This window comes from Anser cygnoides, chromosome 7, assembly GCF_040182565.1.
Source record: "Anser cygnoides isolate HZ-2024a breed goose chromosome 7, Taihu_goose_T2T_genome, whole genome shotgun sequence".
Lineage (NCBI taxonomy): Eukaryota > Metazoa > Chordata > Aves > Anseriformes > Anatidae > Anser > Anser cygnoides.
In genome coordinates this window covers 586,221-609,275 of record NC_089879.1, presented here as the reverse complement: position 1 = coordinate 609,275, position 23,055 = coordinate 586,221, and the positions used below count along the sequence as shown (strand labels likewise).

The 23,055-nt window shown below is 55.4% G+C and overlaps 1 protein-coding gene across 1 annotated transcript; it reads left to right on the top strand.

The window, feature by feature from the left end:
* Nucleotides 1–697: 697 nt before the first annotated feature.
* PWWP2B (PWWP domain containing 2B) lies at nucleotides 698–21,654 on the top strand. Its single transcript, XM_067000741.1, has 3 exons — nucleotides 698–901; nucleotides 5,721–7,374; nucleotides 21,118–21,654. The coding sequence occupies exons 1-2, from the start codon at nucleotides 759–761 to the stop codon at nucleotides 7,354–7,356; spliced, it is 1,779 nt and encodes a 592-aa protein (XP_066856842.1). The 5' UTR covers nucleotides 698–758; the 3' UTR covers nucleotides 7,357–7,374; nucleotides 21,118–21,654.
* Nucleotides 21,655–23,055: the final 1,401 nt, after the last annotated feature.

The following is a 23,055-nucleotide window of genomic DNA, read 5'->3' as shown; positions in this document are numbered from 1 at the left end:
CTTTCCTTCTGAAAGTCAGCGGGGGCTCCTCAGCCCTTGATGGCGCAGAACTTTCTGCTATGCCTGCGTGCTGTTCTGGATCTATTTTCAAGGCTTTGCAGGAAGCCGAGGCTGTTCCAGAGCCAGGGCCCGGCCCGGCCCCCAGGTGCTGTGATTGCAACGCTAAAAGTCGTCCCCAACAAATAAATACGGGTTCAGCGGAGCGGGGCTTGGTTTTTGTTGGTTTGGGTTTCTGTTTGTTTGTGTTTTGCTGCTTCAATTACCAGAGGTTGCTGACGGCAGCAGCCCGTGCCTCGCTCGTTGTGGCAGGTCCGCGCGGGGGCGGGGGCGCTGCGCGTGCTGCGCTCCTCGGCGGGCCGGGAGCTGCCCTCAGCCCGCAGGGGCCCGGCGTGCTCTCACACGCACACACACACTCTCACACACACACACACGCTGCCGGTGCCCCCGCTGGGCCCCGCGCCCCCCGCCCGGTGCCGGCTGCTGCCGGCGGCGGGCAGCGGCCCCACGTGACCCGCGGCCTGACGGGACCGGCCCCGCCCCTCCCGCCGGGCCCTCGTCACGCGGCCGCCAGGGGGCGGGGCCCCGCCCGGCCCCGCCCCGCGCACGTGCGCGCGGCCCCGCCCCGCCCGGAGCCGCGGGGGCGGCGCCGTGACGTCACGCCCGGTGCCGCCGCCCGCCCCGTGACGTCATCGCGCGGCGCGGCCCGTCCCGGCCCCGGCGGGCGGCGGGGGGAGGGGGCGGCGGCGGCCGGCGGCAGCATGGCGGAGGCGGAGGCGGGGGCGCCGCGGGTGGGCGCGTGGCTGCCGGTGCTGGTGGAGCAGATGGTGAACGACACGCTGGTGGTGACGCTGAGCTGCGGGGAGCGCCGCTTCACCGGCGTCCTGCTCGACTGCACCAAGAAGTACGGGCGGCACCGCGGGGCGGGGGGACGGGGACGGGGAGCGGGCGGCTGTGCGGGGCCGGGGCGCCGGCGCCCCCCCCCCCCTTTGCCGGCGCCCGGCGGGAACAAAGCGCCCCCAGCGCCGCCGGGTCCCGGCCCCGGCCCCGCTCCCCCCGCCGGGTCCCGCCCGGCCCGGCCGCGGTGCGGGGAGCGCCCCCCGCCGGCAGCCCCCCCCCCCCCGCCCGCAGCCCCCCGCCGCGCCACGTGCGGCGCCCCCGGCCGGGCAGGCGGAGCCCGGAGCCCGCAGGCGGCCCCCCCGGGCGCTGCGCGGGGCTCGGGGCTCGGGGCTCGCAGCACCTGGCCCGCGGCTCGCGGAGGGGACGGGACAGGAGGGCAGGGGGGCGGTGGGGCGCTGCGGGCGCTGAGCGGGGCGGGACAGGCGGGGGGAGCCCGCGGCTCTGCCCCCGGCACCGGAGCCGAGCGGGGCCACCACCGCCTCCGGCCCCCCCCGAAGCAGCGCTGGGCTCTGCGCCGGCTCCCGAGCGCTGCCGCGGCCGTGCTGCCTCGCCCGGGGAACCGCAGGGAGCGGCTCGGCCGTCGGGGCTGCGGGGAGCCCGGCGAGGCCGCCTCCGGAGCCTGCCCGAAGGCCCGAGCAGGCGCTGCCGCGCTCCAGGGGCTCGCCCCGCGGGTGGCGGTGCCGGGCGCTGGCTGGGCCCCGGCCGCGGTGGGGGCCCGGTGCTGGGGGAGGGCCGAGTGCGAGGGCGGTTACCGGGGGGCGCCGGTGGCTTGGGGCGAGCGGGGGGCTGGGCTGGCGGGACCTTCTCCAGCTGCAGCGACCCCAGCACTGGGATGCGGGGACGGGGCCTGGCCCTCGCCTTAACGGCAGGGATCGGTGGTGGGAAGCCGGGGTTTGCATCCCGAAGGCACGAAAGCAGGAACTCCTCAGCTCCGTGCTGAGCTCCCAAGGCCCCCGAGCTCGCCCGAAGCAGAGCCGTGGCGGAAGCTTTCCCCTCCTGCAGCGGGACAGGCGCCGGCGGGCAGGGGGGCGCCGCGCTCGGGCCGACCCCATGGCGTGGGGCAGCGGGCTCACCTAGGGAGGGGGCGCGCCTGGAAGAGGAGCCGGTGCGGGGCCTTTCCGCTGCGAAACGAGGGCTGGGCCCCAGGGGGAAAAGGGGGGAAGGCGCGCGGTGGGCCTTTGCTCCCTGCGCTGCTGTAAGCGGCTGGCGTCGCGTCCTCCCCGGCGCGGCGGGCGAGGCCGGGCACGTGGTGGGAGCGGGCTGTGGGCAGGCACCTGCGCGGCTCCGCTGGGGCTGAGGAGGGGGCGGCTGCCGCCGGCCCGCTGGGCACCGCTGGAACTTGCTGCGCGCTGTCACTGCGCTCCGCTGAGCCCCTTCCTCTAGGCGGTGAGCTGCGTGGCGTCGGGGCTCCTGCGGACATCTGAATGCATTTCCACTGCAGCGACAGTGTTCTTGATAACGAGGCTTGGTAATTCTGTTGTAACTGAACTCGTAATGAATTGGTTTTTTAATTATGCACGAGTAAATCAGAGGACAATGTCTTCTGTTCCAAGGAGAGGCTGGATTGAGGTAACCTAATCCATTTGCCTGTGTCTGCCCCAGAAATGGGGATTACGAACGGGGTGAGATCTCATTCAGCGGTATTTCCTGATGCTTGTAATGCCTGCACAAACACTCATGCCCCTAAAACAAGAGCTCTCGCATCGTCACTTTAGTTGGATGGCTTTCAGCGTGCAGAATCAATAGTAACTGTAAGTAGATGTTAGAAACGCGTGAATTGCATCCAGATGTGAACAAAAGTCAGGGTGTTGTAGGGAAGGCTGGTGAAACGTGTGTTTCTCCATGAGGTAAAAGTAAGCTTCTGTTGGAAAGCAAAGCGTGTCAAATGAGGCATTTCTTGGTACGCAGGAGGTGGAAGAGCACCGAGGCGAAATCCTCTCGCAGCGCCGCGCCCGTACAGGAGGCAGCGTCGGGCTGGGGCACGGCTGCGGCTCCGAGGGGACGGGACCGTGGAGCACGGCCCTGCAGCACGGCCTGGGCAGGTCTCGCGCCTCCCCGCGCACCTCATGTCTGTGGGGTGGGCAGCGCTGAGGCACAGAAACTGGAAGCCTCCCGGGTGGGAGGGGGCGGCTGCTCCTGCCGGCTCCGGGCAGCTCTGTGCCCCTTGCCTGCGGGCCAGACGTCCTGGGGGGGGGGAGCAGTCGAGAAAAGAGCAGAGCCCTCCGTGCTCTCTGCCCCGAAACAGGCTTGGCAGGGAGACTGGGCAGGGAAGGGTTTCTCAGGAAGGCTGCTGCTGTAGCCTTCAGAGCCGCTTCCAGTGTGAACAAAAGGGAGCGGAGGCCGGCGGTGGGCAGCAGCGGTGACACGCGGCCGCTGGGAGCTGGCTGCTGGCCGCGGAGCTCGGGGCTCGCTGCAGCGAGGGCCCCTTTCGAGCAGAGGCGCCGACCCCTGCCCCAAGAGGGGGTGCTGGCCTGGCCTCGAGGGCCACCCAGGCTGAGCTGCGGGCGGCCGAGGGCATCAGGCTGCTGCTCGTCCTCCCCTCGGGGGTCAGCGTGAGCCCGGAGCTGCCCGACTGAGGGGATGGGGGCACCCTGGCCCCAGCCCCCCTCGTGTCCTTCACGGAAACTTGCTGTCCGTCGCACGCTGAGGCTGACCCACGTGCCGTGCCCCCGCCAGGCGCCGGGTCGTGGGGCGGGAGGTGGGGGCTGCCTGCGCCCCGACAGGCTGCGGGCAGCGGCTGGAGCAGGGCTCCAGGAGCAGGGCTCTGGGAGCAGGGGAGGCCGGGCTTGCGTCCACCTGCGGAGCGGGGGAAGGTTCCTCTTGTGCTGTTCTCTGAGGCGGCCGAACTGGACGGTTTCAGTGCACGAAATAACCAAAATTTATAGCCAGAGCTTCGGAAGTGGTACTGCTCCCAGTTGTTTTATTAACTGTGCTGACATCTTTGGCGGTACAAAGTGTGCTTGCTCGCTTGGTTGTCGTTTGAAAGACACCTACGTTCTCGATTGTCTCTGTTTAAAAAGAAAAAAAAATCTTAGAACAAAATTATGTTCCAAACTTTGCAGTTTCAGCAGTTCAATCCTCTCGACTCACTAGCAGTCTGACGTGGAGCTCCCCGGTCTGGTGTTCAGACTCTGCTCTTTTTCTTACTCTTTGAGTGATGGGAAGGGACTTCTCGTGTTAGGGTCCAGGTAACGCACTTAGCCTTTTGGTTTCAGTTGGAGAAGAACAGTGACTTGGTACCAGAATCAGATTAATTCCTCTGTGTAATTTATGTAAGCCTAGTTTTAGACTTCAGAGTCTTCACAGAAGTGAGGTGAGAGAGTCTGCAGTGGCTGAGAGAAGGAGGATGGAGCTGGTGGATCAGAGCTAGCGTAAGTGGGATCCACGCTCCTCATCCTCCAGTGACCTGCTGAAACAGCCCCCGCTTGGTGTCTGTGCCCTCGGGTGGTGTGTGAGCATCGGTAACGCTGCTCTCTGCTGATGCGTCTGGGCAGGAGAGATGTTCTCGTGCGTGCCTGGTAACGGGGGGTGGTATTTTAGCATCTTTCTTCAGCAAAGCGGTGCAGCCTGAGGCTGGGGCTGGGAAAGGTGCTGTCTGCCCCAGCACCGGGGTGGAGGGAGGAGGCCCCTCTTGGTCTGCGAACCAGTAGCGTTGATTTTTAAGGTCAGGATGTGTGATCAAGGGATACCTTAACCTCCTCTTCAGTGCCCTTCTGGGTGGTGGTTGCCAAAGTCTTGCAAGAGATCCCTCTGTTGTTTGAGGAAGGGTCGGCTCCTTCCTGGGAATTACAAGGGAAGTGATGGCTGGCGAGGGTCAGTGGGGATCGTGGCAGCCTGAACTAGAGCTCTAAAGCTTGTCTTTGGTCTGTGACCGTTCTCCGTCTGGTTGTGGCTCATCCATACGGCACGGCACAGTTACGAGAAATGCTGAGGCAGTTTATTGATGATCTCCACAGTGGGATCTCTGGAAGGCCAAGACAGCGAGCGCTGCCCGTTTTGAGGCAGTGTTTCAGGGCAGGTGTCTGGCGAAGTGCTGCGTTAGCACAGTATTTCTAATTGTCAGGCTAAGACCATAAATTCTTGTGCAGAAACCCGGAGACGTGAAGCATGGTTATGAGCTCTGGTGTTTCAGAGGATTTGCTTATGCCAGTGTCTGGGCAAGATACGGTATCTAGGCTTTGATAGCCTGTAGTGGAACCGGGCATTGACCAACAGTGCAGCGTCATGCTTAATCCTGCTCTTCTGAAGCGGGAGTATGTTTCTTATTTTAACAACTAGTCAGGTATGCAGAAGACCCGGGGAGAACAGAGCTGTGTACTGGTGAACCTGTGGCTTGAAAGTGTGAGATATGCAACAAAACCAAGCTGTTCAGGTTTTGAAGGAGAAGCTGAAAATCAGCCACGCAAGTGCAGCGTGAGGAAAGGAACTTTAACAGCTCCCAGAGGGTCTTGCATAATCGGTATCGCAGGCTTCCCCGTGGCTTTACCGGCCTGCTGATAAAATAAACTGCTTTGCCTGATAAAACTTAAAACTTCTTAGAGCAAAACTCCTTTTCTATGTAAACAGTATGTGGAAAAAGATGTTGATGTCCATGCCTTCTCTGGCAAAGCAGCAGGACACCTTTCCTGAATTTCAAACGCTATTATTTCTTTCAGCAGCAGAATCGGTTGCCTTGCCCTAAAAGAGAAAATGTTGCATTATCAGCATGTCGACGTTGTGTGTTTCCTAAGGAACCAGCACGCTTGTTATGCAGTCTTCCCGAGAAGCACCTGTCAAACACCCTGACTCTTTGTCTCTTTCCCTCCCTCTCGTCCTGTTTTTAGGTCTGGGTTGTTTTGTCTTCCATCCTCCCTCCCAAAGCAAGAGGAGCCTCCTGCCAGCGCCTGCACTAATGGGGTTCCTGACGGCGGAGATCCTGCGCAGGGCGAGACGGAGCCGCAGCCCGCCGCTGGAAAGCCTCCCAAAGGCAGCGGTGACGAGCAAGTGCCCCCGCTCCTGCCCCCGCCGCCGCCCGGCAGCCTCCCTCCCTACCCGCCCTACTTCGAGGGAGCTCCCTTTCCTCGCCCGCTGTGGCTGCGGCACTCGTACAACCAGTGGGTTCCTCAGCCGCCACCACGGACTATAAAGAGGACGAGGAGGCGTTTGTCACGGAACAGAGACCCGGGAAGGCTTATCATGAGCACGATCAGGCTGCGGCCCAGGCAGGTGCTTTGTGAGAAGTGTAAGAACACTCTGAACCCCGAGGATGAAAACACGGCTAGGCAGAACGCTAAAACAAGGAGGAAGCTAAACATTCAGGACAAAGAGCAGAAAAAGCACAGCGACTCTGACTACACGGAGAAAAGGAACAAAAGAGAAAAGAGAGAGGACGACAAATTTTCTGGGGAGCTAGTGCATCGAACACCAGTTATAAAAATATCCTACAGTACTCCACAAGGAAAAGGCGAAGTTGTAAAAATCCCTTCCCGGGTTCACGGCTCAGTCAAACCGTTCTGCCCGGAGCGAGTACTGCAGAACGGAGAGGAGGACCAAGAGGAGATCAGAGACTCCGAACGATGTCGAGAAACCAAATGTTTAATGGACAAGTCAGCAGGCAGCCAGCTTGCTTCCATTCCAAAACTGAAGCTCACGCGGCCGGTGCATTCCAATGCGGATGTTCCACCTCCAAAGATAAGGCTGAAGCCCCATCGCATAAATGATGGTCAGAGCGTTTCAATTTATAAAGCAGAACTTATCGATGAAATAAATGTCCTTCAGAACAGCAGGGAGACCAACCCTGCTGCGTTTTACAACGATGAGTCCACAGACAGGGGTTTAGCTGAGATCTCTTCAGGGAGTTCAGGTGAAGATGACGACTTTAAAAGGTTTCCCCAAGGTAAAGATGGACACGATAACTTGGCTTTCCTTATGAATTATCGGAAAAGAAAAGCAGATTCTTCTAGTTTATCGGTGTGTAGTAACGACAGTCTAGATGAATCCAAGTCTTCTAGTTCAGAAGTAACATCACCAGAAATGTGTGACTTTTTACCTGGTGATGATGCATCTGTCTCTTCATCTTCAAAAGATGAGCGTAAAATTGTGCCGCCGTTAACAGTTAGACTACATACCCAAAGCGTGTCTAAATGCGTCACCGAAGACGGAAGAACTGTTTCAGTGGGGGATATTGTTTGGGGTAAAATTCATGGATTTCCATGGTGGCCGGCACGTGTTCTTGACATAAACCTTAGCCAGAAGGAAAACGGGGAGCCTTCGTGGCGAGAAGCGAAAGTATCATGGTTTGGTTCTCCAACGACTTCATTCTTATCTGTTTCAAAACTCTCCCCTTTCTCTGAGTTTTTCAAACTGAGATTTAATCGCAAGAAGAAAGGGATGTATCGGAAAGCTATCACAGAAGCTGCGAAGGCAGTAGAGCATCTGACTCCAGAAATAAGAGATCTCTTAACACAGTTTGAAACATAACTTTGTCGCCAGTATCAGGTGAGTGCTTGCTGGACTAATGCTACCCATGGAAAAAACTTCCGTGTGTTTTTTAACCAACATTCCACCGTTTGTGTTTATTTTTCCATTAAAAAAAAGAAGTCGGCAGTTATTAAACTTAAAAGCCTGGGTGTGAGGTGGTGGTGGCAATTTCAGAGGTGATGAGAGCCGTTAGCTCCAAAACTTTGGGATGACCGCGGGAATTGGAGCCACTGATCTCGGAGGGGAGTACAAAGCAATTGGCACTGTGAGGAAGCAAGCCTTGCTTGCTCAGAGAGCTAATAATATTGTAGTAACGTGTTAGAGCTGTTTACAGTTAGGATGTGGTGAGTATCGATGATAATTCACTTGCGATAGAACTAATCCCGTGTGGTGGGAGGACTGACAGCTTCTAGGCTGTGTTTTGAGCTGTACCAAGCAGTTACCACAACAGTTACGTGCTCTTGGAGGCCCTTCGCTCTCCTTGCATTTACTGCTCCCCCTGTGGTATTTATTTCTTACGAAGGCATTATCTTTGACTCATCAAAGTGATTGTGCTATAAGCTGTCTCTGATGGGGGAATGCTATTTGCAGCAGCCGTTTGGCTTGTGTCTGAAATGTTGGTGCGTTGGTGGGGACTGGCCTGGGTCATCAAACGCAGTTCCTCTGGTCCTCGCCTGCAGCCTCTTTGAGGACCTGAAGTGGGAACTGGTTCTTTGTAACGCCTCCATATTTTGCTTCTACTCATTGCGAGCGCAGGGTGGGACGGGACTCCTTGTCAATAAAATAAAAATTGCCCAGGATGAAAATTTGGTGCCTATAAAAGCAGGACGTGGTATGACTGGGAATGGGGTCACCACGTGTAACGTTAGTCGACGCTGCCTTCTGTGCTGCCCTTAGTGAGGTGCGTGGGGAAAATACCATCGGCTGGAGTAAGGTCCAGAATTGTTTTGTGACCTTCCAGCTGTCATTACCTAGATAAAGCCTCATATGTGATACTACTAAACAAGGGAATGGATTAACTTTTTATCTGAAAACCATAGCTAATTAGGAAGAGTCTCGTCAAAGGTCTAGCTTCACGTAGCCTCCTGTGGAGGGCTTTTGTCAGTTCACTCTGTTGTTCCATAAGCTTTTCCCTAAGTTTTCTCTCTCGTGCCAGAAGGGCTGTGTGCACAAGCCAGAGCTGCTCCTGCCATCGACTGTTTTGCTTCTCTGTGTCAAAGCGATTGCAGTGCAGTGGGACTACAATGGCCAGTGCTCTCCTAATCCTGACCGGGGGGGGAAGGACTTTCTGTACCCTCTGCTGTGGGGCTTCACCGTTTGCTTGAAAGTGACGGACTTGCTTTGACTGCGTTATTCCATCGCAGCAAGCTTGGCTGGAGCATGTAATGAGAGCGTGGCACGTTCCTCTTGTGGGCTCAGGGGCTCTGGACAACTGGACGCTCAGGCAAGTACAAATGTATAACTGCAGCAGCATTTAAGCTTCATCCTTGATCTTGCCTCTTCAAATGCTGCTTAACTCTGGCTAAAGGCTTTATTATATTGAGAGTATTTGGATTGGACCCAAATTCGTATTAGCTAGATCAGGAATATAAATAAACCTGACGCCCAGAATATGCTGTCCTTGCCAACCGAAGAAAAATGGTCAAAATCCACGTCTCCTTTCTGAACTCCGATTTAAAGGAGCAGCAGAGCTTTGTCTGTCTTCTGAACTGACCTCGCCGGATTTGTGCGTGCGCTGTGGGACCACTCCAGCGGGGTGGATGTTGTCGCTGTTGCTGACAGCTTTCATAGAATCATAGAATATCCTGAGTTGGAAGGGACCCTTAAGGATCATCAAGTCCAACTCTTGATACCGCACAGGTCTACCCAAAAGTTCAGACCATGTGACTAAGTGCACAGTCCAATCTCTTCTTAAATTCAGACAGGCTCGGTGCAGTGACCACTTCCCTGGGGAGCCTGTTCCAGTGTGCAACCACCCTCTCTGTGAAGAACCCCCTCCTGATGTCGAGCCTAAATTTCCCCTGCCTCAGCTTAACCCCATTCCCGCGGGTCCTGTCACTGGTGTTAATGGAGAAAAGGTCTCCTGCCTCTCGACACCCCCTTACGAGGAAGTTGTAGACTGTGATGAGCTCTCCCCTCAGCCTCCTCTTCTCCAGGCTGAACAGGCCCAGTGACCTCAGCCGTTCCTCGTACGTCTTCCCCTCCAGGCCTTTCACCATCTTCGTAGCCCTCCTCTGTGCACTCTCCAACAGTTTCACGCCCTTTTTGTACTGTGGTGCCCAGAACTGCACACAGTACTCGAGGTGAGGCCGCACCAGCGCAGAGTAGAGCGGGACAATCACCTCCCTTGACCTACTAGCGATGCCGTGCTTGATGCACCCCAGGACACGGTTGGCCCTCCTGGCCGCCAGGGCACACTGCTGGCTCATATTCAACTTGCTGTCAACCACAACCCCCAGATCCCTCTCTTCTAGGCTGCTCTCCAGCGTCTCATCGCCCAGTCTGTACGTGCAGCCAGGGTTTCCCCGTCCCAGGTGCAGGACCCGGCACTTGCTCTTATTGGCTCTCAGCTTTCTGCCTGGATAATGCTTTGCTGCTGTGAGCTCCGGTGGGCTGCCGTGCCACATCTGCTGGCTGCTGGGGAGAAAAAGGGGCAGGGTGAAGCGGCACCTGATGCTTCCGATCAGATCGCCCATGCCAGTCAGCCCATGCAGAGTGGGAAAACCTTCGACTTTTTTGCTCCTTTTGGCTGCGACCTGGAGGTTGAAATGAGGATGCTTGCCCGGTGACACGTTAACCTAAGGAAAACACTGCCCGTTCCTACCAGCGGGACCACTGCCGACGTGGTGCTAGCGGTGGTGCAGGATGAAAGACTGACGAGCAAGGCCCCGAGGAGGAAAGGAAGCACTTGCTCCAGAGGAGACGTGGGTTATGGCAGGCACGGTCGTGCCTGACCTGTAGGCACAGAGCAGAAGGGATAGAACAGGCCTGTAAAGTGAGGGAAAGAAGGTGATACTGAGAATAGTGAGGAAATGATGGGACGGGCTGGGTTAGGCCAGCCCCTGCCTTCCCCCTGTACTCTGCAGCCAAACCTCGCCGTGCACATATGGCTATACAGACATATTTAATACGTATTGCTGCTTCCTTGGCCTCCTTCGTCGGCTTTCTGAGGGTGGTTTTCTGCCTTGCTCGTGTCTGAGCTGCCAGCCCAGTCTGCCTGCCTGGAAATTACACGATAATTGGATAAACAACTGCATGCACTCAGAAGAAAACTAGAAAAGCAGAACAGAACCACTTCCCATCTTCCACATGTGTCATGTTTACTCAGTTTTCCTGTTAGACCAGCGAGCCTGGTGTCTTGGTACGTCACCGACATAGCAACTCATTGTTTCGGAGCCTTGCCCTGTATCTAGTGCTCTGCCATCAGGAGGACTGAATGTTGGTGCTTTCCTCAGGTGTTCCTAGGGTAGAACTGAGATGTTTCTACTGGTTGCTAACGGACTGTTCTTTCCCGAAGGGTGTAACTTAAGTTGTTGCTAATGTTTCCAATTTCTTAGTCCTAGGACTAGGACATTGGACATCTGAGCGACAATTAAATGTGTTTCCAGGAGCAGGCATCTGACTGGCAGTATTGAACCTTGCCACTGTAAAATCCATCATGCTGCGACTTCACCAGCAACTGCGCGAGGGCTCGTCCTTGGGAGCAAACGAGGAGCAGGAGTCCAGGAGATGCGTTCAGCACCTGCGCTGTGCTAGTGCTGCTCGTGGTCATCGTAGGCATGGCAGAATTTTGTGACTGCTGGCACTGTGTTGTGCATCTTTCTGTCCTCTGGCACGTGATGCTGTTCTGCAAATTGCGTAGGGTAACCGCTGGAAAAATGTACAAACAATTCAGGTCCATTTGTGAGTGCGTATAAACCTGGAAGTGACTGGATTTTAAAAACAACGCTTGTTTTGGGTTGGAAAAGCTGGCATGATCATCTTGTGTGTTTTATTATTCTGCCCTTATTCTTTGGCAAGGAACATACTTTATTAAAAGCCTGCCATTAACTGACTAGTAAAACAAGGTTTCTGGGAGAACAGCAGGCAGACCAGCAGCTTGTAAAAGTCACGTTCAGAAGACACTCTGAATGTGTGTTTAGAGTATAGCCAGGAGAAAAATGCCCACTGAGCGCGTTCTCGTGCTGCCTTGTAGCTTCTACTTCATATCTCATGTACAGAGCGCCCCCGTGCATGGCTGCCCCAGGTGTGACGCTCCCTGTGCTCAGAGACGCCTTCGGCTCGTGGCCGAACGCTTGGTTGAGTTCCTGCCTGGTGTCAGAGTGCCCGGTGTTAGCTCCTGGGCTCGCGCGGTGACTGCAGGCCTTTGCTGGTGACAGCAGTGGCCGTGACCAGGCCTGAGCCCTCGGGCGGTGTCAGGACAGCAGGCGGTGGCGCCTGCCCTCCGAGCCCGGCCCGCTGCCAGGTCCTCGCGGTGCGTCAGGGCTGTGCTCCTGGGGGGGCACGGTGCGGGCCTGGTCCCGCCTGGTGGCTGCCTCAATGCGAAGCACCACGAGAGTGGTTCCCCGGGAGCACAAAGGGTGTCTGCTTCGTCTGTCCTAGGGAGAGCCCTTAGGTGCCGGCTGGGCTCCCAGCGAGGCTGAGCTGCTCTCGGCGAGGCTCACACCTCGCAGCGCTGCTGTGGGCTCTGCGTTTCGCGTGGCTCGGGTACAACCAGGCGGGGTGACAAGGCCGTGCTCGCCGTGCCGGTGTGTGCTTCAGCCCCTGTCCCGTGGGCACCTTCCCGAGGCAGCCTCCTTCTCAGGAGGGGAACAGGGCACGCACGGGATCTCCACGAGATCCCTGGCCTTTTGGGGGAGGCTGCAGCCCCGTCCCCCTGAGCAGCGGCAGTGGAAGCCCTGGGGAGGATGTTCCAGGTTCGGGTCTGACCCTGCTTCCATGGCCACCCCGGGCCCTCAGCAGCAGCGTAGTGCCGGGGAGGAAGCTGCTGGGGCAGGAGCTGCTGGTTCTGCTGGGCCCGGTGCCCGGCAGGCCCCAGAGAGGCTCTGCTGACAACAGCCAGGGGCTCTGGAAATGCGACGGGTAGCTCGTCTGTGGGCTACTGAACTGGTTATTTCTGAGAGTCGAGCTCTCCGTAATCACACTCTGGAATATTGCTTGGAAGAAAATGAAGGCCAGAAGAAACTGAGGCCAAAATACGGGGGGTTGCTGCCGGTTTCACCAGAGCCTGATCTCACCATCTGCCTGCGGTGGTACCAGGCACCCGCTGCAGACGAGGCGGCTGCCGGTGCCGCTGCGCTCCCAGCGGTGCGGGGCACAGCCTGCTCCCCGCTCCCCCTGCACGGTCTCTCCTCTGCTCCTTTGTGCCACGTCCTGCAGGCTGCCTGCAAACAGATGCACCTCGTGGACCCGACACGCTGCCCAGAGCTCTGCTGGTGTGCGATCTCTTTTCTGGAAGAGTTTTCCTGGTGCTTCGTGGGACGGGCGTCCTGATTGTGTCGAGCAGGTGCTGAACGGAGGCGTGGTGCTGGCGCGTGTGGCTGCGCCAGGGCTGTGAGCAAGGAGCGGGTGCGAAGCCTCTCCTGCAGCAGCTGAGGTCGCCTCGTGCTGCCTGGGAGACCTCCCTGAGCCACGGTGATGCTTTTCCTTCCAAATCGTGCTGCAGGCGGTTTTGCATCTCCCCAGGCTCTTGCGGCATCCTGCCCCGTGTCGCTGTGGTGCCATGCTCCGGACGTGGCTGGACTCTTCCGTAACCCATTTGGGCTGCGGGACTCATCTCCAGAGGTGTGGCTGTCAGAAAAGTCTTCTGAGATGGGGAGGTGTTGCCTGCTGGGTGCTGAGGGCACGTTTCTCAGCAGGCCCAGGTGTCGGACCAGCTCCAGGAGCCAGTCCCCGTGTGCTCCGGCGCTCCAGCCTGGCTGTGTGCTCTGTAGCTGGTGTTCTCTAGAGAACAGGAACGCCTGTTGTGCTATTGCATTTGCTTTCTGTTCACTTTCATGGTAAATCCATATTTAAACTTGCTGCTGCATAAACGTCAAGTTCCTTGAGCTCATGATGGCTGTTCAGAGTTGTCCTGTGCAGTCGTACACGAAACCCAGCTACTTCTGGCTTTACAACAAGCAGCCTTGCTGCCATACCAAGGCGCTGAGCTTCGTGGCCGGGGAGGTGCAGCCGGGCGGGCGCGAGCTGCGGCGTGCTGCCGCTCTGCAGGCGGAGCAGGAGCGGGGCTGCAGCCACAGGGCAGGAGAGCCGTGCCCCCCGGCTGCCCCCCGGGAAGCCCGACGGGGGCTGGGGCGTTGGGCTGCCGCGGGGCTACGGCTCCCTGCGCATCGTGATCCTGCCGAGTGGCTTCTCCTGATGGATTGCTCTCCCGCCCTCCCTTTCGCGTTGTAAAGCTCTTCATAAAAATTGCTTGTAGAACTTGGTATGCGCCTCTGTTTGAAACAGCTTTACATTGCGTATGTTCATTTGCTTTTTCAGTCTGGAAAGTCCTTTATTCTCCCCCTTCCCTTCTTCCCCCCACCCCCTAGGCTGTGGCTGTGAAACCATTAAACTTTAAAATACTGGCTTTTTGAAGGTTTTAATTTTACTGCTATTAGCTTAATAGACCCTCGGTATCTGTCCATTTCGCCATTCATCAACAAAAGCGCACTGCTACTATGTGCAGCAGAAATCAAAGCTTATTGCATACTTGCTATATATAGTAAGCTCTAATGTAAAATTTGGAACGCTGGGTTATGACTTCACCTTCAAAGATGTTCGGGGCTTTGTATGTGCATGTAGCCAGAACTGCTTGCCAGCAGTTTATGAAGCAACGTAAATCATTCTCTTTTTCCTTTTACCCCTTCTTCTCTGCTCTGCCAGTGGCACAGAAAGGTTATGTAATTTTGTATGAAGCTGTGGCAATTGCTGTGATAGCTGAAGCTTTAAAAACACCTACCTGGTCATGTGAAATATTTCAGCCCAGAAGATGAATGCTTGAAATTTTTCTTGGCCGGGTTTCTAAATGGTTCAGTCAACTCAAACCAAGCATCCAACTTAATTACTGTTTCTCAGTCTTCCTTCAAACAGCTCGGAGTCAGCATCTGTGCATACTAATACAAAGTGGGAGAACAAGTCTAAAATAGCCCACACTGCGTACTCGTGCACCCCGGTGCTGGGTGGTGGAGCTGCACGCCTGGCGGTGTCCTGCTGGCTTTCCTGGTTCTCAAGGCACCGTACGTTTGTGGCTGCTGCTGCCGCGTTTGGAGACCTCTAGGTCCGTGTTGCTTCTCCCTGCTCGTGACGTCTGTTGCCCCCTTCCCTCCACTCCTGCAGGCCTGTTTTTTGGAAATGCCAGCAGGCCATACGTTGTGCTATTTGTAACTGCACGCAAGCTGCACGGATGCCCAGGAATGCGATCTGCTTACGTGAGCTGTAACTTCAGCTGCCAGAGGAGATTTGTATAAACCGAAGGGCTTAACAACTCTCCTTGGGAGAACAACAAGCTGTTCTCCCGTGCTGCTGGGACCTCCGTGCCCAGCCGAAGCTGCAGGCATCCGCTTGTTGCACCAGCAGAGCATGCGGGCGAGGCGGCCGGTGAGCTCTGCAGGGGGCTGGGTGGCCTCTGCTGCTCTGCACCCAGCTGCTGCACGAGCCGGGCCTGCGGTGGGCGCGGGGCAGCGGGCGCCTTTAGCACAGCACGTGAGGAGGGCAGGGCCCGCGGAGCAGCAGGAGGAAGGCAGGGCCCACGGAGCAGCACGAGGAAGGCAGGGCCCGCGGAGCAGCAGGAGGAAGGCAGGGCCCACGGAGCAGCAGGAGGAAGGCAGGGCTCACGGAGCAGCAGGAGGAAGGCAGGGCTCACGGAGCAGCACGAGGAAGGCAGGGCCCACGGAGCCGCACGAGGAAGGCAGGGCCCACGGAGCAGCAGGAGGAAGGCAGGGCTCAGGGAGCAGCAGGAGGAAGGCAGGGCTCACGGAGCAGCAGGAGGAAGGCAGGGCTCACGGAGCAGCAGGAGGAAGGCAGGGCCCACGGAGCCGCACGAGGAAGGCAGGGCCCGCGGAGCCGCACGAGGAAGGCAGGGCCCGCGGAGCAGCAGGAGGAAGACAGGGCCCGCGGAGCAGCACGAGGAAGGCAGGGCCCACGGAGCAGCACGAGGAAGGCAGGGCCCACGGAGCAGCACGAGGAAGGCAGGGCCCGCGGAGCAGCAGGAGGAAGGCAGGGCTCACGGAGCAGCACGAGGAAGGCAGGGCTCACGGAGCAGCAGGAGGAAGGCAGGGCTCAGGGAGCAGCAGGAGGAAGGCAGGGCTCAGGGAGCAGCACGAGGAAGGCAGGGCCCACGGAGCAGCAGGAGGAAGGCAGGGCCCACGGAGCAGCAGGAGGAAGGCAGGGCTCACGGAGCAGCAGGAGGAAGGCAAGGCTCACGGAGCAGCAGGAGGAAGGCAGGGCTCAGGGAGCAGCAGGAGGAAGGCAGGGCCCACGGAGCAGCAGGAGGAAGGCAAGGCCCACGGAGCCCCGACCCCAGCGCTGCCTCCTGGGAGGGAGGCCCTGTCTCCCCGCAGCAGAGATGCAGCTGGGTGAAGAGCCTGGGAACTTGCCTCTTAGAAAACTTACCAATAGCGCAGCTTCCTGTGAGAAGTAAAAGTGACATTTCTGGAGCCTTTCCTGAATGCCGTTTATTTACTCGTTTCTGTTGTGAACTCAGAACTGCAGCGGGACTTCCCTTTGGCAGTGAGCACGGCGAGGCTGGCCGGCGGGACCCCGGGCCCGGGGCTTGCTGGCGCATGGCTTGGGGTGGGCAGCGGGGGCGAAGGCCTTGCAGAGGTGGCCCTCCTGCCGTGCCGTGCGAGGCGCAGTAGTTCATCCTGTGCCTGTTGTAGTTACGCAGATGTGTGCAAAGTGCTGCGCACCCTCAAGCTGCACCTGCAGGAAGGCTACTTTGTGCCAAGAAGGAATAAGGGGTTTCTGGAAACTTGGGGGTAAATATTGAAAAATATGCAACATGTTGTTTTTCAGCCTTGATCCACGTTTTTTGTTGGTGCTTTTTTTTCCCGGAAGTACCCATCACTGAGATCGGATTGGCGTGAAAGGGAGCAAGTGCGTGGGCTGAGGAACGGTTTCTCTTAAGTTCTCCCTAAAAAATGCTGTAGCAGCTGCATGCCTATATCCTGCAAACTAGATGAAGATGAGTTGGTGCCTGGTTTATTTGTTTTAATCTGCTTGATGGATCTGTTCCACGTTCTGTACGTACCGTTAGAGAATACGTGGGCTTTGCATTAGCTAGTTTATGAACTCCTGCACATCCTGAGATTGTGTACGTCTGAAGTAGGCTGCTCGTGCCTGTCAGTGATGCCAGAGATGGTGTTCGATGCCTGAGGTCCTGGAGAGCTTGTCCTCTTCATCCCTGCAGCCCCTCTGCCCCAAGTCCCTACCCCGCAGCCAGCTGGAAAGCTCCTCGCTCCCCGGCGCGGGGGCAGCGCGGGGTGCTGCCGCGCACCAAAGGAGACGTCCGTCCAGGCCGGGAGGGCGAGGGCCGTGCCTCCTGTCCGGCTGGGCCCTGGTGCCCGCGGGCAGGCAGCAGAAAGCCCTGGGTGCTCCGCTCCCCATGGATGCAGCGTGGGCCAAAGGTCCGCGTGTGGCCCCAGGTCCGTGCGAGCGAGCGTGCCGCATCTCGCCGGAGCAGGAGGGCCATAAATTCTCCCCGGCATCTTGTGCCAAAGCCTTTCCCACATCAAGTCTGTCAGCTGCCTTGCATTAGTTATGTAATCATCTCTTTGGCTGCTGGTATGTACGTCTCTGGAAGCGAAGAGCAGGGTATTTTTTTAATGAAGGCTTTTTTTCATTAAGTTGATTAATTTCTGAAGGAACGAATGCTTTTAACCAGCGTACCAGGTCCTTTTTAATCTGCATTAGATTTTTGCTGTTGTGGGATCAAACAAACTTGTTTTCTTTATAAAACATATTTCCTGTGTGCTGTCTGCAGTTGAAGAAATGAATTGCAGCAAAATTACTGGTTTAATTTCCTTTATGAGTGATGACTTGCTTTGTTTTGATTCAAGCCAATAATCCGAGCTCATTCTTCATAGAGAAAGCAGCCCTTTCTAAAAGCAGAAAGCCCTCAAACCTGGTACTGTTTCTTTGTAGAGGTGCTGGATGGTACAGTTTGATCCTGGAACACCTGCCTGCCGGCGCGTTGGAGCCAGCCGAACCCTGATGCCCCGAGGGTGGTTCGGAAGCCCCGTGCAGCCGGCGGGAGGCAGGAGTGCTGGCTGGGAGGCCGTAACGCTCACCTGGCCTGCCGCCTTCCGCAGGAGAGACTCAAGGCACGGAAAGGAAGGACTTCCCTGAATCACGGCAGGCGCCGGGCCTCTTTGCCCTTCCCCTCAGCTCCCGCTGGTGTCAGGTTTTAGGCAGGTACAGTCGTCAGAAGCAAAGGCTGCCGGAGCTGCTCGGCGCCTGTCGGAAGCCTTCTGGGCCCTCCAGCCCCCACTGGGCTGCCGGCAAGCACGAGCACTTGGTGCTCCTCACATGCCGTCAGGGCTTCCTTCCATGTCTGGGGGAAGGCTGGTTTGGTGATGCTAAATTACAGCCTGCTGTTGCTTGCCCGCGTTACGATTAGAAAACAGGCCTCCAAAATAAGCTGCATGAGTGCAGAAGGCGAGCAGGCTCCCTGCTCCTTCGCCTCGCCACCCGCCCCGCAGGAGCCTGTGCTGCCCGCGGGGCGCGATGCCTTGTGTGGTGCCGTGTGGCGTGACCTGGTGCCCTGGTTTTCCAGAGGAGCCCTCGGAAGGAGCTGGGATCCTTGCTGGTGGCGCAGCAGAGGACAGCCAGCAGCACCGCCGCCGCATGAGAGGCTCTGCAGAACAGCCGGGGCTCTGCCGCTGGGCAGGGCCCTCCGCGGGTGGAGGACCCTCGGCTCCATCCCGTGGGACACAGCCAGAGGGGGCTTCGACACTGCTTTCCCTGAGGTCAGGAGCTCTTGCGGTGCCATGCCCAGCACCCGCTGCTTCCCGGAGGTGGGGGATTCGGGTGCTCCCGTGCGGGGGGAGGCCGTAGGGGTGCCTGCACATAGCTGACGGGAGGCGCTGAGTCTGCCGAGCAGGGCTGCCGGCAGGGCTGCCGCGGTCAGGGTCCCTGCGCACAAACACAGTCAGGATGCATTAATCTCAATTCAAATGTGAATAAAATCAATTCGAATAAAAAGATAAATCAGCTTTTTGCACGCTGCTGCAGCTGTTAAACCTGTATTAGTGAATGGCTTTATTCAATCCAAAACTGCATTTTTTTTTTAATTATGACTAAGCTCTTGGCTTCAGCAGAGCTTTCTTGGCTTTCCTTTTGTCATACAGTGTAGCACGCAGGCTGCTAGATGATGCCAGTGTCCTGAATCAGTCAGTCTGTTGTGCACATGTCACTCATACCTGTACCAAGGCTACAGCAACGTCCAGAACACAGCGTTTAAGCTGCTACTCCATCTCGAAGCTTTTTTAGAACAGAAACCTCTGAAGTTTTGTAGAGACAAAGTGCGAAGGTGTGAATGCCTGTTGCTGCGCTGCTCCTACAGAGCGCATGCTGGAAACTCCCGGCTCTGGTCGCAGGTTACTAAGGGTAGACACCAGAGCTCGGAGGGCACCCGGAGCCCAGCCTGCTCCGGGTCCCTGCCGGGGAGCTGAGCCCCTCGCTGGGGGGCTGCTTGGCACCGTGCTTCCCTCCTCCAAGTGTTGTTGGTGTCAAATCACAGGGAGGAAGAGGCTGGCCTGGGGGCTTGCTGCTGCCTCCTGCCCAGTGGAATGTAGATGTTCTGCTCAAAGCGTTCTCCGTCTACAGGCTGCCTCGAAAGGGTCAGCTTTTTGCAAAAAGCATTTGAGGGATATTCTACCAAGTCCCGAGACCTCCCTAAAAGTTTTTGGGAGATAATAAACGTGCATATGAATTAGTTGTGTGCTCTTGAAAATCTCAGAAGGCCAGTGGATAGATTACCTCGCAGAATTAAGTGTACCATTTATTCTCTGTTACAGACTGTGGGTATTAGGGCCTGGTCTCGACACATCCCAGTCTCTTCAGAGCGGGATCATTCTGCTAAATACTGCGTTTATGGATTTAAGGATCGCAGTCCTCTGAAATACAGCTTTTAGGACAGGTGTTCATGGTGCTCTAAGTCAGCTCTTTGAAGCCTTACATGTGTAGGCAATACTGAAAATGATTCTGGGTGCTGAGACTGCGAATTGGTGTCACTTTGGTTCCAGGCCTGCAGAGGAGGTGTTGGTGCATTCTCAGCAGTGCTGGAAATGTGATCGTCTTTCTGTGTCTGGTGTTGGCATTCTTGGTTTAATTGTGCTCTGAACTTCAAATCACAAGCCTCTATGAGGGGTTTTTAAGGGTGTTTAATCTTTCGCTTCCTAGCATTAATCCTGCTCGTTAGGAGCACAGATTTTACCCTTGTGTGTCCTGTGGTTTTGACTCAGCCAGTGCAGTTGATTTGACACGGACACGTGTTAGGACTCATCAGACTTTTGAGCTGTTTCAAACTGAATTGCATTTGAAGTATGGTGCAGTGATGCTTCTGCAGTCGAGAAGTACAAGTGTAGATCCCTGTGCCATCTTTTCTGTCACGTCTGTATCACTGAGTTGTTCCGTGTATCTCCTCTTCTGGAGGACAGATGGGTGCTCCCTTTGAACTTCCCCTCCTTAGCTGACTCGCAGGGCCGGTGCAGGTACACCTTGGTGCAGGGCTGCGCGTAAGGTAGCGCACGGAAGGGTGCAGATGAGTGCAGACGAGGACTTCTCTCATTGGAAATTTTTTCCTGTGGCAGGCACATCGCCCTCCCGCAGATGTTTCTTTGGAAGCCTGTCACCTGCCCTTGCTCTCAGTGGCTGGTGTTCAGTGAGAAGGCCAAATGACCAGAGTGCCACGTGTCAAGCGTGAAGTAAACTTCATCGCCTTTTGGTAGCTTTATTTTGGAGTGTGTTGGTTTGCATTTCTGAATTCAAAAAGAACATCTCCCTTGCTGTTGTTGCCTAAAGACTCACCAGATGCAGTCCAGAGCGCGTGGTTACAGCCCCTTAGGATGGCCGGGTGGGAGGGGAGCCGTGGCATCGTCCTCCTGTGTGAGACACCGGGCGTCCCCCGAGACCCGCAGTGCTGCTGTGGCATTGCTGTCCTGTGGAGCCTGGAACAAACATCCAGGGTGGAAAGGGGGCGCCTGTGGTGAGTGGGGGCATGTGAGGGGCAGCAGGGATGTCTCGCACCGCTGGAGTCAAAGTGAAAGGGTGGTTTGGCTGCTGTGCCTCTTCACCTGAAGCACGGTTTGAGTACTGTGGCGGCAGTCAACATCTTGAGCAGCTGCAGGTACTTAGAAAAGCTTCTGTAAGGCTTGCTCTCAAGAGGGAAATAATCCTATTTTATAGATTGAGTTTGAAAAGCGGAGGCAGGACTGAGCAGATGTTCTTCACGTGGCGCTCTGTATAGGGACTTGTGGCAGATTAACCTGCAGTACCCACCTTTAAAGACTAAACGGGCTTCAAGGCAGAGACCGAAGATCTTTATCATACTGAAACTCATATCGCGTCTCTCTTGGAGAAAATTCCCACTTTTACTTTAGATCTGTTAACGTGACGAGTTTCTTCCAAAACCGTAGCTGCTGCTGTTTCTGTGTGTTGCGCAGGCGGGAAGCAGGAGCATGCCAGGCTATGTTTAGCCGAGCCCCGGAGCGTGCCTCGCCGCTGCGATCGGTCAGTTCTGTGCCGCCTGCAGTAACCTCTCCCTCTTTCACTTTCTTCAAGGTAACAGAAGATAAGAGCACAGCTGTTCTCCTAGAGTGTCACGAAGTCTAAACATCCTGACTTGCTCCCCAGGAGAATCTGGAGGTTGCCATGCACATGACAGGAGGACGGGTTTCCTTGTCAGATTGCACTGCTTATCATCCGTGAAAGGTGACAGGCACCTGGACGTGGAGCTAGGCGGCTCTTCTGGTGTGAGGCTGGCAGGAAAGTCTTAAGGATTCCTTAACCTAAGATGAGAATTTGACAAGTCATACGGCAATGAAGTAGGAGAACAGCAAAAACCACAACTTGGAATGTATTTATTACCTAAAAGTTAGCTATTCTTGATAAAACCCCCAAAATTATTGCTGCTGCTTTATTTTACTTACAGATTTCACAAACTTGTTAATTTTAAAGCTACCAAACTTTTACTCAATACTGTATTCTGAGAAATGTAATTGGAGCAGGACATGCAATAGAATGAAATCATTGTAGTGTCTTAAGTACAATGGACTCACTTTTGTGTCTATTAAAACTTGGAAAATGTGCAACACGTAACAATGGGGCTATCATTGCATATATTAAAGCTTTTTAATGTCATTTATTGCAGAGCTGAGAGAACTGGCGTTTTCAAGTACACCAACAAGCAATCAGCTGGTAACGTGGACGGTTGTGTGTCCTAAATGTGTGCTTTCTAAAGTCACCTGAAACAGTAGGCAGGACAGCCTTGATTTGCTTACACTGTGTGCGCAGAGGTGGGTGGTTAGCCTGACAGCACCGACTGGAAAATGAACGTTTGTGTCTACAGCATCTAGTCAGTGAGTGTAAATTAAGGCCTCTTGAACACATGCTGTTGGATAGAAGGAATCCTCATGCTCACATATTACCAGAAATGACTGTCAGTTTTTAAAGAAAATACAAAAAACAAAAACAAACCAAAAAAAAACAAACAGCCTATAGCTTTTGTGTGTCTACCTTAGAATAGAAATGGTTTACAAACTAAAGTGAACTGTGGCCAAGCTTTTGAAACAATCACTCAATTTCTTCATATTTTTGAAATGTATCACTTAATTTCTTTGGATTTCTCTGGCAGTAGTCTCGCTTTCCCCTAGATTCCCCCAGTCTAGGAATTCATGATAATCTATTGCTTGCAGTGCTGGGGAGAAGAGTTCAGAGTTGCCCCTACTAGGTAAAATGCCGTCTGCGTGTGCTAGAAGATTAACTTCAAGCTGAAGGATCGTTGCACAGATTCTGCTTCCTGTTTGTTCTTAATCTGTTGCAGCAAACACTGATTAACTATTGTCAAATTCAAAGAACATAGAAGCTCGTATTTCCTGATTCATGCTTGTTCATGATGCGGTCTTTTGAACATCAGCAAGAGAGGTCAGAACTTCCCTTTTCTGTTTAACAACAACAAAGTTTAACAAGAAAAGTTAAACACCAGAAAAAAAAAAAAAAAACTTTTTTCAGTCTCAATAAGAGCACACAGCCAGTCAAAGTTGTTTGTTTGCTTTAAAACAGTTGTAAGACTAGTAAAAAAAAAACACGTAAACAAAAAAAAATATGCAAACTAAAATGCATTGCTAAAACAGGACATCTGTCTCCCAAGATGAATTTTGGCCATCCCTGCAAACAAATAATTTTCCTGTTTTCCAAACATAGATGTAAAAAGACTGCAGTGTATAGAGAAGGAATGTGTTCCTGCACCTTGTGTAAAGCCTTTATGAAGCACTTGTTTACCTGGGCATCCGCTGTGCCCATCTCCAAGCAGACTGCTTTGGCAAAGATGCTCTTGTGCAGTGAGTACTCTCACTCAGGGAGAAAACAGTTTTGCCTTTCTCAGCTCCTGTCTGTCTGTCTTCAGGAATTTCTGTTTGTTTTTTTTTTTTTTCCCTAGCATCTTCTTGAGCTAGGCTTAGGGTTAACTGATGGCTATGTGAGGAAGTTTCTGTATTTTGT